General features: G+C 44.6%; 2 protein-coding genes across 3 annotated transcripts; one reads left to right on the top strand and one right to left on the bottom strand.

Annotated features, from left to right (window-relative positions):
* Positions 1-1,551: 1,551 nt before the first annotated feature.
* Positions 1,552-9,784, top strand: chst12a (carbohydrate (chondroitin 4) sulfotransferase 12a). The gene is made up of 5 exons (XM_053443873.1): positions 1,552-1,896; positions 4,447-5,030; positions 5,375-5,527; positions 5,732-5,911; positions 6,284-9,784. The coding sequence occupies exons 2-5, from the start codon at positions 4,662-4,664 to the stop codon at positions 6,830-6,832; spliced, it is 1,251 nt and encodes a 416-aa protein (XP_053299848.1). The 5' UTR covers positions 1,552-1,896; positions 4,447-4,661; the 3' UTR covers positions 6,833-9,784.
* Positions 9,785-10,582: 798 nt separating this feature from the next.
* Positions 10,583-14,442, bottom strand: c1qtnf6a (C1q and TNF related 6a). Of its 2 annotated transcripts, none has more exons than XM_053443998.1 (3): positions 14,094-14,442; positions 12,084-12,287; positions 10,583-11,415 (listed from the first exon to the last, which is right to left on the bottom strand). In XM_053443998.1, exons 2-3 carry the CDS (start codon positions 12,277-12,279, stop codon positions 10,865-10,867), a joined length of 747 nt encoding a protein of 248 aa, XP_053299973.1. In that variant the 5' UTR covers positions 12,280-12,287; positions 14,094-14,442; the 3' UTR covers positions 10,583-10,864. The 2 variants fall into 2 exon arrangements, with proteins under 2 accessions (XP_053299973.1, XP_053299972.1); XM_053443997.1 differs by lacking the exon at positions 14,094-14,442 and adding an exon at positions 12,864-13,038 and having other exon boundaries at positions 12,084-12,658.
* Positions 14,443-16,315: the final 1,873 nt, after the last annotated feature.

Here is a 16,315-nt window from a genome sequence, read left to right as displayed (position 1 = left end):
CTGGCCACTGTGAGGTTTTCACACTGTAAAAACTCAAATCAAAACATATCATACTGTATATTATGAGCATATATTCTTTATCCATACAGGTCTAATTTGCTTTATTGATGTTTTCTCCTTAAATGTCACGGACATATGAAAGAAATCGCTGATAATTATTACTATTTGAATGGAATAAAGTAGAATTTAGTATTTAATGTTTTAGAGAATGTATAGGACTTTTTTTTTTCAACCAAATACATACTTTCATATCAAACGATATTTCAATAACAAAATTCATTCAGTCAACTCACAATCTGTGATTAACCATCAGTTACTATGGAACATGGGCTCATGCTTCCTCAGCAGTGTTTTCTATAAACCTGCTTGTTTATTTTTTTACTCTGCTTTTGGAGGGTTCAATTTGACAAAAATGTGTCAGCCAGACGGGGATTAAGAGAGTAACCTCTTTCATAAGGGTGATGGATAATCTCCTCATCATGCAGCGAGAGGGGACGTGTCCAAACCAATATGTTGTCCCACAAATACACATGTCTGCTCCACATCTGACTGTTGACACGACATCTGGGCTTGTTAGGGGGGTGAGGGGCACAGAAAGGTCCAGTCAATGTAATGTAGATTCACATATTGTCAGGTTGCAAGCCATTACATTTCACACATAATTCATGAATGCATTCAACGAATACCATAAGAAAATGATAAATTATACCAAAAAAGAAACACAATAAAATGTTGATGTGATGTGATATGTGATACAAATGTTAGGATAAGCTGGAACCCACTTTTCATCGTCTCTCTACTTAGATGTGACAAATAACCTCCATTGCATTTTCGTTTTCCATTCACTTATGTAATATTTTTTGTGTGTATGTGTACTTGTAAAGATATATTTGTGAGGACCACCTACGAAGTGAGGACATTTTGGGAAGGTGAGGACATTTTGACTGGTCCCCACTTTCTGATGGTCTGTTTCAGGGTTAACACTTGGTTTTGGGGTTAGAATTGGGTTTAGGTATTTAGTTTTGATTGGTAAGGCTGGGGGAAGATGTATTTTCATTTCAAAACATGAGGAACATGAGCGGGAACAAACCAAATCACTGAGGTCCCCGTAAACAGCAACGATATCGAAAACACTAGAATCTGAATACAAAAAAAGCAGAAGCAGCAAATCATCACGAGGAAATAAATGCAATAAAACAACAGAATCTCAAACTGATGAGTATTGATAAATACGAGTGTGGTTATTCAAGTATTATTGCACATGAAAAGAGTCTTTATTGTCAATGAATGTCCTCACTATAGACCTACAAACATGTGTGTGTGTGTGTGTGTGTGTGTGTGGGATCAAAGCATGATGAAAGCCAGGGCACAAGTCTAAATTAAGAAAATGTTTGAGCCGGGGGTTAAAATATGCAGGCGGTTGTTTGTGTCTGTATGTGTGTGTGTGTGTGTGTCTGTGTGTGTGTGTGTGTGTGTGTGTGTGTGTGTGTGTGTGTGTGTGTGTCACAGGATGAAAAGAGTTCACAAACCACAGGATTTCGACCTCATGGGCCTGAGGCAGCAGAAAGACCCGGCTCCCTGCAGCCTCATCATTTCCTCATCCTCATTCTTTTGGTGTGGGGGTGACATGTTTGTTTTTTTGCAGGTCCAGCAGGTTATTTCCAGCCCCGTGCTCCTGTGGGAGGCGGAGGAGGGAGCTGTCGACATAAATCATCTCACAGTGGAGACATGTTGTGCAGGAGCTGACCCAACAACTGAGAACTGCAACTCACATCGAACTCTCGCGATGCTTAGGGGGAAGTCTCGTTCCATCTCTCCGGACTGGAACAAAAAAAAAAACGGGCTGTGATCACATCTCCGATTCACACTCAGCTGACGCGGCGCTGGAGGAACGAGGTGAGAAGCTCCGGCTGTTTATTCCTCTTTATTATTATCATCATCACTATTTCTCACTGTGGGAAATTACGCACAGGATTCTGCAGCGTGCTTCCGCGCGGAGCTCCGGACTCTGACACGTTCAGATGCCGACGGCGCATGAAGCCAATACCGTCCCCTTGTTTTTTCCTCTTTGTCTCCGCGTTAACGTTCCCGGTGCCGGACCCGGAGCCCCGGGTCCGCCGGCGGCAGGAACAGCTCGTACCCCGCGGCTCCATGCGCTCTCTGCCCGCGCGTCAAAGGCGACATTGTGTCCGCTCTGGCATCCGCCGGCGGCTGCAGCGGACAGGACGGTGCGATGAGCGTCCCGCTGCTTCGTGGCGCTGGTGCCTCACACGCACACGCACACACACACACACACGCACACACACACGCTAATCAACAATATATGCATCGATTGATCAATAACACGCGCGCACGAGGAGATGATCTGACGAGAAAAATTTAGGTCAACACAGAAAGGTGCGTAAAATATAAACAGACCAACGTTCATCCCAAAATATTGATTCAATACAGTCTCATTACTTTTTAATCTTTATAGCATTTATCTATTGTGTCATTCCACATGTATGCAGCTTATAGTGATATATTTTATTAATAAACTTTATCTATAAAGCTTAGTTACAATGTGTTTATAAGTGAAAGTTAAAAAGATATATCACAGATACAGATGAAAAAGAGTAAAAAAAAGATGAATAACACAATATAAAATGGTTAAAATAGACTGTAAATGGTCTGTATCTATATAGAGCTTTTCTAGTCTTGATGAACATTGATCCATTCATACAGTGCATCCATGTGCAGCTCGCAGAATGAGGAAGACTGGGATCATACCCCAACTTTCTGATTAGAGGACAACCGCTCTACCCCCTCAGCCACAGCCGCCCCCCAGAGTTCAGAACCAGGAGAAAGCCCACGTGTAACGATGTGTGTTTAAACATTTAAAAGGGGGGATCAGGGGTCAGAGCTCAGGGAGAGGGACAGAAAAGGCCCACTCACCTCTGATCCTCAGCTGGGACTGAATAGTCAGTGGAGCCTTCACTGAGATATATTTTGTATATGTTTTGTACGTAAAATCTTCACTTTTAAAGTAGCATGTAAGTTAAGCTGTAGATTAAAAAGCTAAATGTTTCCCTTGAGGTTTAAAAAGCTGTGGAGTCGTCTGTCATGTAGTGGAGTATATAAAGTAGTAGGACACGGGAGTACTGTACTTGATTAGAGCAATCGAGTCGCTGTACTAACTCTATATTCCACCATTAACAGAGGTCAGGACTTAATATTTGCTGCCCTCGACTCGTTTGATACGATGCACATCAGTGGGAGGCCGTTAATCCGTTGGTGTGCAGAGAGGAGGAGGAGGACGGGGGAGGAGGAGGAGGAGTGGAGGAGGAGGAGTGGAGAGAGGAATGATGATTTTCCATGTCAATGGTCCTCTCTTAGCTGCAGGAAAGAGGGAATAATATGAGGACTGTTGCACCAGAACTCCACATTTAGACGTGTGCCGGAATGGAGACGCCCTTCGACTTTCAAACTCAACAGGAGGGAGATGTCCTCGGGAGATAATGTGTAATTAAGAAACATGAACGGATGAGATATGCTGCAGGTAGAACACTCTCTGTGTTTGTCCTCTGCTGCTTCAGGCTGCTCTCCACGGGGTAATGGGCCATTTTGTCGGACTGCATGAGCCCAGCGAGCTTCGGCTGTGCACACAGAACGTGTCTTAGTAAGGGCTATAAAATATTTGCTCCTGGCCTCAACGGTCGCTAACATAGGGGCTTTCATACACGCTCGGGGATATAAGTGTTCCAACGCCGTACAGTGGTGGTGGAAATTGTATAAAGCTGGTTCAAGCGTTTTGTAAAGGGCTCAATCATTCAGCAGCAAGAAAAAAGGAAGAAGCAAACTGCTCCCTGTGAATTCAGACTGGAGGCATCTCGCCGTTTGCAATGTGTAAATTTCCATTACACCATAACCCCATAGGAAGTCGGGTACATGTGGCACAGCAGGACACTTGTGTCCGTGCAAGACTTATGACTTCACATCTTGCAGGGCCTCGGAGCCTTCAGATATTTGACAAGCACTCGTGATTTTTACTGCCGGGAGTGGGAGGCAGGTCGGTGAGGGAGAAGTTCAGTGTTTGCCTCGTCAAAAACTCCAGCTCAACAAACCGTCTTGCTCGCTTTGCTCCAGTTCTCCAGCTCCTTTTAGCAACAGGAAAGTTCTCTGCCCGATTCTTTTTGTGTCTTCTATCTGTCTAAATAAGAAGGGATATAAAGAGGTAAGAGATTCAGCTGCACTGGGATCCCGACCTCGTTCTGTCTATTATATTTAACTTGGTTTGTTCTCTACACCGCTGCATTCCTTGTGTTCGCCTGGTGTCTGTAGCAGCGCCACGAAATCTGATTCCAGAGACGCGAGTGGAAAAATGGAATAAATAACCGTTGTCTCTCTTTGTGTGTCTGTGTGTGTGTGCGTGTGTGTGTGTGCGTGTGTGTGTGTGTGTGTGTGCAGGGCGCTGCAGCCATGGAGCAGAGGTGAGTGTGAGTCCACTCCTGCCGTGCACCAGCATCATGAGAAGCCCGATCCCACCGCACGCTCTGCCACAGCGGCTGTTTATTTATCGCCGTGGTGAGAGGCAGCTTCTGGACCGTGACTCTGTTGCCATGGTGACCCCGTAAAGAAAAACAAAAAATAATCCAGGTGACTATTTTCAAGCATCAGTCGCCATGGGAACGTCCAGGATGTTCCGCATCTTCGTGGTCCTGGGCTCGGCCTTCATGGTCCTCCTCATCATCATCTACTGGGACGACGTGGGGGCGTCTCATCTGTACCTGCACACCCCCGTGTCCCCGGGCCCCAGGATCCCCCACCCCCCTCCTCCCAAGACACGGCCCCAGACGTCCCGAGCGCCGTCCTTCCTCAACGACATCGACGCCTTCGTCAACCAGTTCCTGGAGCCGGGCACCGGGGAGCCCACGGACCCCGCCCCCGTCGACACAGGCAACCAATCGGAGAAGGCGGAGGAGCGATACGTACCGAGACGAGAGTGGAAGATTCACCTGACGCCGGTGGCAGCGGAGCTCCGGGAGAGACAGGTTCATATCTGACATTATTATTATTATTATAATTATTCATTGTTGAAGTAGCTGCCGTAGTAAATATTCAACTGATGTTATTAATGTATATGTAATTGAAGGAACATCACTCGTTACTGATAAAATGAATAATGGCAGTGTTCCAATTTTGGCTGGTTCCAAAAGTGGAAATATCAGTTTTTAAACCGGCCAATGGGAGAACAGGGAGCTCAGATGCAGAACATATCTGAATCTTGATTGCAACTCCTTTCTCTCTCTGTCTCTCTTTCTTTTTGAAATCTGCCAATAACCTTCAGACGACTTCCGTTGCTAATTATAAAGTTATGTGTGTGTGTGTGTTTCAGGAGCATCGGCGGAAGTTGCTGCAGGAGATGTGCGCTAACGACAGCATCGTGTTTCCTGGCAAAAACCGCTCGTTTGACGACATCCCCAACAAGGAGCTGGATCACCTCATCGTGGACGACCGGCACGGCATCATCTACTGCTACGTCCCCAAGGTACGTGTCCCTGCTCTGTGTCCCTGCTCTGTGTCCCTGTGTCCTCTGTGTGAATGCATTAGATCAAATAAGAGCTGAAGCACTTGGCCGTGGTTTTTCAAACAGTGAGGCTCGACTTACACAAAAGCTGCTGAGCTGTTGTTTCTGCCCGTTTCTCCTCTGCTGGTTTTCATCACCTGCACCTGTGCTCCCTGCCGCTCTCAGGTGGCGTGCAGCAACTGGAAGCGGATCATGATCATCCTCAGTGAGAGCCTGCTGCGAGACGGAGTCCCCCAGAGAGACCCTCTGGCCATCCCCAGGGACCTGGTGCACAACAGCAGCATGCACTTCACCTTCAACAAGTTCTGGAAGCGCTATGGGAAGTTCGCAAGACACCTCATGAAGGTCTGTTAAAGTGTTTTAATTCAAATTCACTAGATCCAGATTTGTATTTGGATCTGCTCCACATCGCACACAGATTCCAGGCCCCAAAATATGTCTGATTTTTCTGCATCAAGATCCATGAATTATTCTCTGAGAAAAACATGAAATGTGTTAAATCTGTTAAAAACGTACAAAATCCAGATCCATATAGAAATTTGTCCAGATATTATAGTCTGGTGGTTAAACACACGGTGTCAAAGCTCAGGTCATCGCTGAGGTCCTTGTTGTGTCATTAGTAGCTTCCTATATTATTTTCTGTTTCCTTCACCATCTCTTTAAACTGTCCATTATTCTAAATGTGTAATAATAATATTTGTGTGTTCATTGTTGAAGGTGAAGCTGAAGAAGTACACAAAGTTCCTCTTCGTGCGGGACCCCTTCGTGCGCCTCATCTCCGCCTACCGGAATAAATTTGAGCTGCGCAACGAGGACTTTTATCGCCGCTTCGCGCAGGTCATGCTCCGCCGCTACGCCAACCAGCCGACACCGCCTGCCACTGTGGACGAGGCGTTCTCCGTGGGCCTCCACCCGTCCTTCTCCCACTTCATCCAGTACCTCCTGGACCCTCAGACCGAGAAGGAGATGCCCTTTAATGAGCACTGGCGGCAGGTGTACCGGCTTTGCCACCCTTGCCAGATTCAGTATGACTTTGTGGGCCACTTGGAGTCGGCAGAGGAGGACGCTGAGCACCTACTCCGCCAGCTGCGCGTGGACAACGTGGTGGAGTTCCCCACCTCCCACAGGAACCTCACAGCCAGCAGCTGGGAGGCCGACTGGTTCAACGCGGTGCCTCTGGAGGCGCGGAGAGAACTCTACAAGCTCTACGAACCCGACTTCAGGCTCTTTGGCTACGAGAGACCGGACTCGCTCCTCAATGAGTGACCCCGGTTTCTACTCCAACGTGTTTTTTATGTGATGAAGTGAGTGACACCTCTGTTCTCCAGTCTTGTCTGTTGTACACTGAATGTCCACATCATTAGGGACACCCACTTCTCTAAGAAAAGAAGCACAGTAATGAAGTGAAGCCTGGTTAAAGCCATCATCCATCATTCTTTACCTTTTTGAAATCACAAAGATAAAGAGAAGCACACAGGTTCGAGTGCAAACAGCAGGTGTCCCTAACATTATGCACATTTATTGTCCTAAACTCAGAACTCCACACCTAGCGTCTTGCACGCTCAACGTTGATGTCAAACCGCGCCTGCGATTCGCGGCTTTGTAGCAGAACGTGGCAGAGAGACCTCGCCGAAGTGATGTCACCGAGCGTCACGTCACCGAAACCCTTTTGGTTCCTGACGTCACCGCAGACGCGATGGTTTTGTCACTAGATTGGTTTTATTATGTAGTTGCACTAGAGCGTTAGTCGTCAGCTAATTTATTTCACGTCGTGCAAGGGAATGTTTATATTGAGCATGAGAGGGATTTTAATGTTGATTACTATTGAATGCTGTCGGCATCAGAAACAGGTGGAAATGTTTCATACCTCATTCACAGATTGAAAAGATGTTCACGCCTCCACCTCAAAACACGAAGCCTCCTGCTTTTTCCAGACCAACTTTCATTAGCATGAAGAAATCCATGAAATCATGTGTGACCGGGATCATTTCTGACAGTATTTCCGCAGCTTGCTTCCTGTGACACATTCCGGGCAGGTTGTAACGCCGCTGCCTCGGCACGGAGAAGCACAGCAGAACACTGGATTGAGAAGCTTGATTTGTCTCAGCTTGTCTTTGAGACGTAAAGCTGGAGTTTCCACATTCTTTTGATTTCACATCAGCTGTTCATCCACAGACAAGATTTTCCTAAAGGGAACGTATTTCTTTCATTGCCTGTTGTTGTCGTCGTCTTTGTGTTTTCATGCACAAACTGCAGCTGTTAACGCTGATCTTTACCGGAGACCCCTGGAGACTGCAGCCCCTCCACACCCTGACTACGATCAATGTTTGTAAGGGCAGCATTTTAAAGACGCAGTGTTTTGTAGCAAAGAGATGAACTAATTACACAAAACAGACAGAGTGTTATTGAGCAGGTACAATGCTAAGCTAATGCATTGTGGTTAGCATACATCACCCTACACAGGTCGGGGTTGGTGTTCAGTATTTTAAATCGAATTGTAAAGTCGGTGCAAGTTGAGGCTAACGTAAGTGTTAAGGTCTGAGTATTTAAAGGGGAATTACAGTATTGTTCACCCTATGTTTATAAACGTGGGCGTGTCGATGAATTGTACTTACAAAAACATTTGGAACTAGTCCAGTAGATTGTCTCAGGGGCTACAATGTTATCCTATGGGGCAACTGCGACAGTCCATGAAATAGGGAAAGGCTCAAGTCCGCCAACATGTTTAAAACACAACGAGAAATCTTAGATCACTCTACAGCTCGGACATTCTTATTCTGTAGCCAGGGGGTCACCAGTTTCCAGAGCTTTGCAACCCTCCCTCCTCAACTATATCGGAAAAAGATTTAGCAAAGTTCCCCAATGTTGCAACAACCTAAGAGAAGTGAAAGTGAGACTTCCCGTTGAGCAAGACATCTAGAAATTTGCCAAACTCTTAGCAAAGACCTAGAATAACAAATTTGATTATTTTTTAAGGCTGGAAAAAATCATGTTTAGTCGACCTTTCGAGGGACTGTCGCAGTTGCCCCATAAGATTACATTATAGCCACAGACCGGACTGGACCAATGCATTTACACACCAACATTTATAAACATAGGGCCCTAGGTTGAAAACTCAAGTAAAGGTTTGCTCATGGTTGGAGCCGGGTTAAATCCCATCACGATAAGGACAAGGACCGGATCATATGATTCATATGAAGAGATGGATGAGAAGAAAGTGCCTTTGGTTGCATACGTTTACACAGCAAAAAAAGTATTTTTGTAGAAGGACTTAATTTTTACACAATACAGTGAGAAGCTGTATGAGGTCCATTTAAAGTACTGGGCCTTGTTTATGACGTGTGATTATAGGAAGTAGCGGAGCCCTTCAGCCGATTTGCCTGAATCCTCTTTTCAGTGGTTGTGGATTGTGTCATTTACGACTTTGGACTCTCGTGTGGTTTCTACTTCACCGGATGTCCTGGCCATGGTTTGTGCCATGTTGTTCTGCAAGTCACTGAGATGTCCCATGTTCGCACGGTGTCGTCTCACTGCCTTTCGGTTTATTTCTTTTCTATGAGTGTGAGATGTTGTGTCACTGGGGACACTGTTGTCTCTAGAATTCAATCAAACCTTATTAAACGTCAGTGTCTGTTTTCCCCTAGGAGCATAACAAAATAGGAAAACACACCTTTTTATCCCGCACTCACCTTACCAGTGTTTGGATTGCCAAGTTAATTGTATTTTCATATCTCTTTTTGTATTTTTGTTATGTTCTTTTATTGTATTTTCTTATGTGACTATCCATGTGTTTTTCTCTGCTGTGCAAACGACAAGACTATAAACTGGAATAATTTGTCAAGTCAACCCCCCCCCTCCCCTCCCCCCCGCTGTTTATTTATTAACAGAATAAAACCTATGAATACATTCTGCTTTTGTAACGAGGGAATCAATCATCATGGGCTTTTTGTTCAGCTCAGAGTTTGATGGCCACAACGTTACTGCTCTGAACAGATGAAATGTTTGTTGAAGCTGCAGCACCAAACCCTGTCCTACATTTTGACCTCATTCCACATCCTAACATCAAATAGTGGCACACAGCGATGTCTGTTTTTGTAAAACACGCATTGTTCCTGCTCCCGTTCACGGAGAAAATGCAAATTCAAAGTTTCATCTGTATCATGATGCCATTCATCGCCTGGTCTACATACTACAGAAATAAAGGTGGTGGGGCATGAAGGAGGATTTATCAGTCTCTCTTTGTCTCAAATGAATTTAAGAAATTATATATTCTCAGCTTTATAATACTGGCACTAAATTAGTATTGACCTGCTTACATTAGCATATTATCACGTGTGCTCAGAAAAGAATTCATCATGTTGTCTCGACAGCGTGAAGCAGAACAGTCACATTGTGTGGTGGGGAGTGACAGGAAGTCCAGTAGGAGGGGGGGAGGAAAATGTTCAGATAACAACACAATCAGTGGAGCAAACAGAAATGTCAACAGGAAATGCCTACTGCTTTTTCTTTAAAGATGAGGAGACTCGTGGAAGATTGAGCTTGAACAGGATCATAAACATGGCGGCTGCTCATAAACTGAAGGTCCGTCTAAGACAATCCACGTACTAATTATCTGCTGCACATTTTTACGCTGATTGTGAATAACAATTGTTTAAACTTGAGTTAAAGCCAAGTTCATGAACAGTCATTAATCAAATTCCGTTTAATTTTATGAAAAATATTGACCATAAAATCATTGAAGACAAACCAGTAGGATGAACACTTTTTTTTTTTAAACTACAGCAGCTGTAACAAACTGGGTCGAACCATTATTCTTTAAAATAAAAGCACAGCATTCATTTTGTTGCTGCCCTGCCCTATATAGAGCTGAATTGCAGAGGTTTTATTTTGAAAGGTTCGTGATTTTGATCAAAAAAGGTTGTTTTGCTGGAGTAAATCGTTGAAACGTATATAACAGCCACACACAAGAACAGTAATAAAACAAATTCAGTTTAATTTTATGAAAAACATTGACTATAAAATCTTCATTGCAGACAAACCAGGTAGGATGAGCACACTTTCTTAAAACTACATTCTGAAGTAGCTTAAGAAAACATCCATTTCAAACAGGCAGATGTAGAACAGGCCCTGTACGAGAACTTTCTAACTTCTAGCACTTTGTGGTGTCCATTGTGGTGATGAGTGTATAAAGTTGACTTCACATTTTGTCAAAGAGATTTCGCTGGAGCACGCTGGACGTCTTCTTCTTCTCCAAAAAGCAAATGTTCTTCTTCCTCAGCTCATCTTCTCTCTCACTCATCAGTCCTCCACCCTCTCTTTGATGAGGTATCCACTGAAGGTGATGTAGACGTCCACGTCGTCGCTGTAGACGGCGTTCTCCCTCTCCCTCTTGTACATCCGGACCCACACCTCGTCGCCCAGCTCCAGCTCCAGCAGCAGACTCTGGCTCTGCATGATGGAGCGGTCGCTGGGCTGGGCGTACACGATGGCCTGCTCTTTGTCGTTCCGCATGATGTGGACGTACGTCTCCTTGAAGTTCCACGTGTGGATGTTGACGTTGAAGAAGTAGATCCCTGGGACGTGGCAGAGGAACTTGCCCTCGAACATGTTGAAGTGGCCGTCGAGGTTGACGAAGACCGTGTCGAACACCAGCGCCTGGTACGACTCCAGGCTGTGCAGGGATTTGCGACGGCCCACGGAGAAGGCAGAGTGCTGGACTTTACAGGCGTCTCCTGGAAGACCTGCCTGGCCCTTGGTGCCTTCTGAGCCTGTGGGCCCGCTGGAGCCTGGGGGGCCTTCAGGTCCAGCTTTACCTGGTGTTCCTCTGTCGCCTCGTTCTCCTCTGTCACCTACACAGAGTGATGGTGGTCAAAGTTCTTCATAATACAAGAGAGTAAGAGATTATATTGCTCACAGGAGACTGAATGACAATAGGTAGAAGGTAGAAAGAGGCTGATACTTTAACACATTAATTCATATCTTAATTTATTCAAGTTCTATATATTAGATTTTATTTGTGTGTCCTTTTTACTCATAGTTATTTAGAATAAAGTTAATGGTTAAACTGTAAAATATCAAGTATCAATGACAATGATCTGTCATGAGTGTCTGATAAGAACATCTTGGGCAAATCTCTCTATATATATATATACAGTATATCAGCCTATATAAAAAATTATATATTAATATATATAGTTTTATCAAAAGCAAACAAAAATCCACATTGTCTGGGCTCTAGTCAACACAAGAGGGAGTGGACCTCATCATCTCTGGAGTCTCACGCCCTGGATGACTTCATGTTTGGAAAAGGAGCTGAGCCCTTTTTCAGCTTCTTTTGCAAATTTGACTAAATTCCACATAATGTCCTTCTGAGAGTGACGGAATTATTTTTCAGATTTTCATTCATTTTTATAAAGTACGTCTCATGTTTAGGAAACTATGACATTTCTCAAAAACGACAGTTTGTCTTTCACCACATGAGTAAGTCCAGTGTCCGGTTCGATTCCCTTTGATCTACCTTTGAGGATGGTCATGTTGATGTAGGTGCGGACCTCTGGCACATGATTGAACCCAGCTGTGCTCGGCTGCTCTCCGCTGCCCTCTGCTGGCTCCAGGTTATCACAGCAGTGCCGGCAGAGGACAGGGGGAGACCTCGGGGGAGGCACCAGGTCCGCCAGGGAGGAGAGGGACAGAATGAGGAGAACTCCAAGCATGACTGTGTCTACAGAGGAAATCATCACAGGTTCAGACGCTTTAAGTTTGTGAGCATTTCTACTGGTGGAGCCAGTTGGATCAGTCCAGGTTACTGGGAACAAGCAGGCAGGGTGGTCCACAGCGTTTAAAAGCCAGTAGTAATAGTATTAGTCCACATAAATAAAAAATGATCTTATCTAAGTTGTCTAGCTGCAGCAGTAATGAAGACATATTCAATTTATAAACCACAATCCAAATGTCAGAGGTTCAGCAGCTGCTTAGAGACTCAGATCGTTTGTTTTCTAGATGTCGTTCCCAGAGCGGTGGAAAAGAGGAGGAGGAGGAATCTTCCACCCGGAGCCAGAGAAAACAGTTGTTACCCAAAGAAGAAGCAGGAGCCTGGAATTGTGGCAAAAAAATGTAAGGGAAAATTCCACATATTTCTTTATGATTTGCTGACGTGTTGAATGTGGAATAAACTCTAGAATATTTCTCTCTGTACAGACAGTTCACAGAGTTGAGACTGACGCTGATGAACTTCTCATCCAAATCCCAAAAGGTTAAGAAAGTGACATAATAATAGTCGATAAGGATCATAAATCACCTGAGAAACGACCCAGCAGACATCCCATAATTTAACAACAATTACATCCGGAAGCTTGACTCCTCACAACGATGAATTTAACCCAGAGAAAGTCGGTAGAGTAACTTTTTTTTTCCGCCCAGGCTGAGAATGTTTGGGTGGAAACGTTCTGAAACGTCGGCCAGACTCCGGTGATTAGACGTGTGTGTGCTGCTGTGTTTACATACATGTAGAACAGCTGGTTCCAGTTGCATCCTGCACACATGCCTGGGTTTACATGTGCTCAATAAGAGACCTCACACACACACACAGACACACACACACACAGACACACACATCTATCAGAGGTTAACTAACCTCATTATGGTTATGATTATGTTTAGCTCCAGTAGATTTTCTTTGTATCGCAATTCCATTAAATAAATCAGTCATTTCACAGATTGTGTTTTGTTGCTGCACAAAAACAGATTATATTTGTTTGATTTGAAATATCTCTGAAAAGTAAAACAACTACAAAGATGCACAGCATAGCTCCAAAGAGACACAACTTGGCTACAAAGAGACAAAACAACTACAAAGAGACTCTCTAGATTACATTCAAAGTCAATGCAAAGACACAATTAGATGCTAGAATCACAACAATGAGCAGAAGCAAACTCTGCTTATAGAAACAACGTGTAGAAGAACTGGTGGAATTTCTCAGCAGCTCTGCAGCTGCTAAGTTCACATTCAATGTAAATACACAGTTTTTTTTAAATTAGTGAAGTGGAAACCTGCTGCTCGTGTTAATGTTCTGAGGAGATCTGCAGAGTGAACCACAGACGCTCAGTCAGTGGGTTTGAGACGGCTCCTGAGCGAAGATCTTACATAACTGTTCAAGTGGAAAAACCCTGTTTGGACTGGAGGCTTGTACATTAAAGCTATACGATCCTGAATGTTCATATACGTGTATGAACTCTACTGTCTCGGGGCGTCTGAATGCATGCTGGTGTTTTTTCACTTTAATATACACATGTAGAGATATACCTTTTTTATAGTATATCCCATAAGCAGAAGTTAATACAAGCAAGGGCAAGATGCAGCAATGGACGCTCTGGAGTGTGCATGCAGCAGATCATGCATTAAACACTACAGAGTATTACTACAGCATATTAATGGTCCACAGTGCAGAACAGACTCTGATGAAGGTCAAACCCAACACTCCCATTCAGCGCTCATGCAACCATCACATCATATCTGAATGAATCTCACCTCGTTCACGTCTGTGCAGCCGCTGAGGAGACGAAGGACGGAGGAGAGAAGTCCCCGAGTCAGCAGCCCTCCTCCTCCTCCTCCTCCCTGTGTCTCTGTGTCAGAGGTTTCCCACAGATCCCTCCAGTGGACACAGTCTCATGGAGACTCAGCCAAGTGTCTGTCCATTTATTTGACAGTCAAAACCTGAGGGGGGGGACACTTTAATGTCTGTGTAACAACCGCTCCTGAAGATTCAGAAATCTGCTGTTACAGCGGGAAAAGGTAGAAAATATGTTGTTTCTGAATATTTTGTTTGGGGGGACCTCCCCAGAGGTCATGGAAAGTCCTGGTCTGCATTTCCTCTGTGCTGAATTCCTCCATGCCCCCCTGCATGTGCTGCAGCTGCATGACGAGAGACAGAGAGGGAGGGGGGGGGAGAGAGAGAGAGAGAGAGAGAGAGAGGGAGAGAGGGAGAGAGAGAGAGGGAGAGAGGGAGAGAGGGAGAGAGGGAGAGAGAGAGGGAGGGGGAGAGAGCGAGAGAGAGAGATAGAGACAGAGAGAGAGAGGGAGAGAGAGAGAGAAGGAAAGGGGGAAAGAGGGAGAGAGGGAGAGAGGGAGAGAGGGAGAGAGAGTATTGCCAAAATAAAAGATGCAGGAGAGCAATGTGAATTATTCTTCTGTGTGTTCTCATCAGATCTGTATCAGTCCTTTAAACGCTCAGTTCTGAGAGGGACGAGTAAAACTCGATAGCAAATAAGAAAACACAACAAAAAATCCCATAAATACAACAGCAGATAAGAAAACGATGACAAATGAGAGAACTTCACGGCAACTATAAATCAAAACACACAACAGCGAACAAGAAACATTTATGATAAGGCAAAAAAACACGACGGCAGATAAGACAACACAACAACAAATGGTTTCGGTGAAATGATTCCATGTGTCTCCCCGTCGTCTGCACACATAGAACCCTGAGAGAACCAGAGGGGGTTGAAGCAGGATTCGTGGAACAGCTGTTGGACATTATCGTCTTCAGGTCCTGAGGGTCCAGGTTTCATAGATTGTTTTGCTGCTGCATCACGAGAACATTCCTCTGTGGTTTTTTGTTCTGCCCGATGTAAACGATTATGCATCTGAAGCCACCTGATGCCAGCTCACAGTCATAAGGAGTCAGACTCTCATCATGGTTCCAACACCACAAGTCTCATTCATCTCTGAAATCCAGCAGCTGCTTCATCTCACAAACATCATCTCCACGACTGGAAACTCTATTTTCTTTATTCTCAAAACCAAACCTGCATTTTCATCTCCAAACATATTGTTAGTGGCATATATAATTACGGGGGAATTCAGATTTGGACGACAGCAAAGTCCAGACCTTAAAGCGTTCTTGTGGCAGAACTCAGGAAAAACAAAGGGGATGGACAGCTGCCACACGAGGATCTGAAATAGCTCTTTTTTCTTTCCCAGTGCTAACAAGAGTATGAGCACAACCAAGTGGCTCTAAATCCCTCTCTGCAGGCAGACATGTCAGTGTATTAAGTTACCATGTGGTTCCTCTACAGTAGCAGATGAGTTTCAGACGATGGATTTGTTCGGAGGCCAATTTTCAACCAGGAGCTGAAGGGATTTCTGAATTACTGGAAAAACAGCAGCTGAGTGTTTTGTCTTGATTGGTCCAAAAACCACAACACCCACTATACATTTGACTTTTGTCTGAATGGGAACCAGACAATCAGGATTCTCTTACTGGTCAAATGACGACAGAGGACCCAAGTTTCACACGTTGTTTATCAGTGTTTTAAAAAAAAAGAGGTATAACCATTTTGATTCTATTTATTTCATCTAATATCTTCAGATGAAACCACTGGATTCTTAACGCATGTTGTCAAGAACAGTGACACGTGATGTGATGTGCGAAGCTGTTGTGAAATGGAAAGAAGACACTGATGAAGAGCTTGTTCTCTGTGAGGTGAACGGATGTCACTGGTTGAGTTAAATGTCAAACCACACTCTAATACACACACTCACACACACACACAGACACACACTCACACATATATATACCTCCAGGCCCACCTGACAGGACATGTAAACACTTGAAACAACACACACACTCACACTCACACTCACACACACACAAATGGGGGCGTTTCACACACTCTCTGTCACACCAGCTCATGTGCCCACCTCGCAGCCCTCGCTCCACCCTGACACAGGAAGTGATGGGTGACCCA

This window comes from Pleuronectes platessa, chromosome 16, assembly GCF_947347685.1.
Source record: "Pleuronectes platessa chromosome 16, fPlePla1.1, whole genome shotgun sequence".
Taxonomy (NCBI): Eukaryota; Metazoa; Chordata; class Actinopteri; order Pleuronectiformes; family Pleuronectidae; genus Pleuronectes; species Pleuronectes platessa.
This window is presented reverse-complemented; position numbering and strand designations above follow the sequence as displayed.

Excerpts from the sequence above, each read along its gene's own strand:
- chst12a (XM_053443873.1), top strand. The coding sequence starts at position 4,662 with ATGGGAACGTCCAGGATGTTCCGCATCTTCGTGGTCCTGGGCTCGGCC. Across the intron at positions 5,528-5,731 it reads TCTACTGCTACGTCCCCAAG|GTGGCGTGCAGCAACTGGAA; the intron begins GTACGTGTCCCT and ends TGCCGCTCTCAG. Across the intron at positions 5,912-6,283 it reads TCGCAAGACACCTCATGAAG|GTGAAGCTGAAGAAGTACAC; the intron begins GTCTGTTAAAGT and ends TCATTGTTGAAG.
- c1qtnf6a (XM_053443997.1), bottom strand. The coding sequence starts at position 12,303 with ATGATTTCCTCTGTAGACACAGTCATGCTTGGAGTTCTCCTCATTCTG. Across the intron at positions 11,416-12,083 it reads CAACATGACCATCCTCAAAG|GTGACAGAGGAGAACGAGGC; the intron begins GTAGATCAAAGG and ends CACTCTGTGTAG.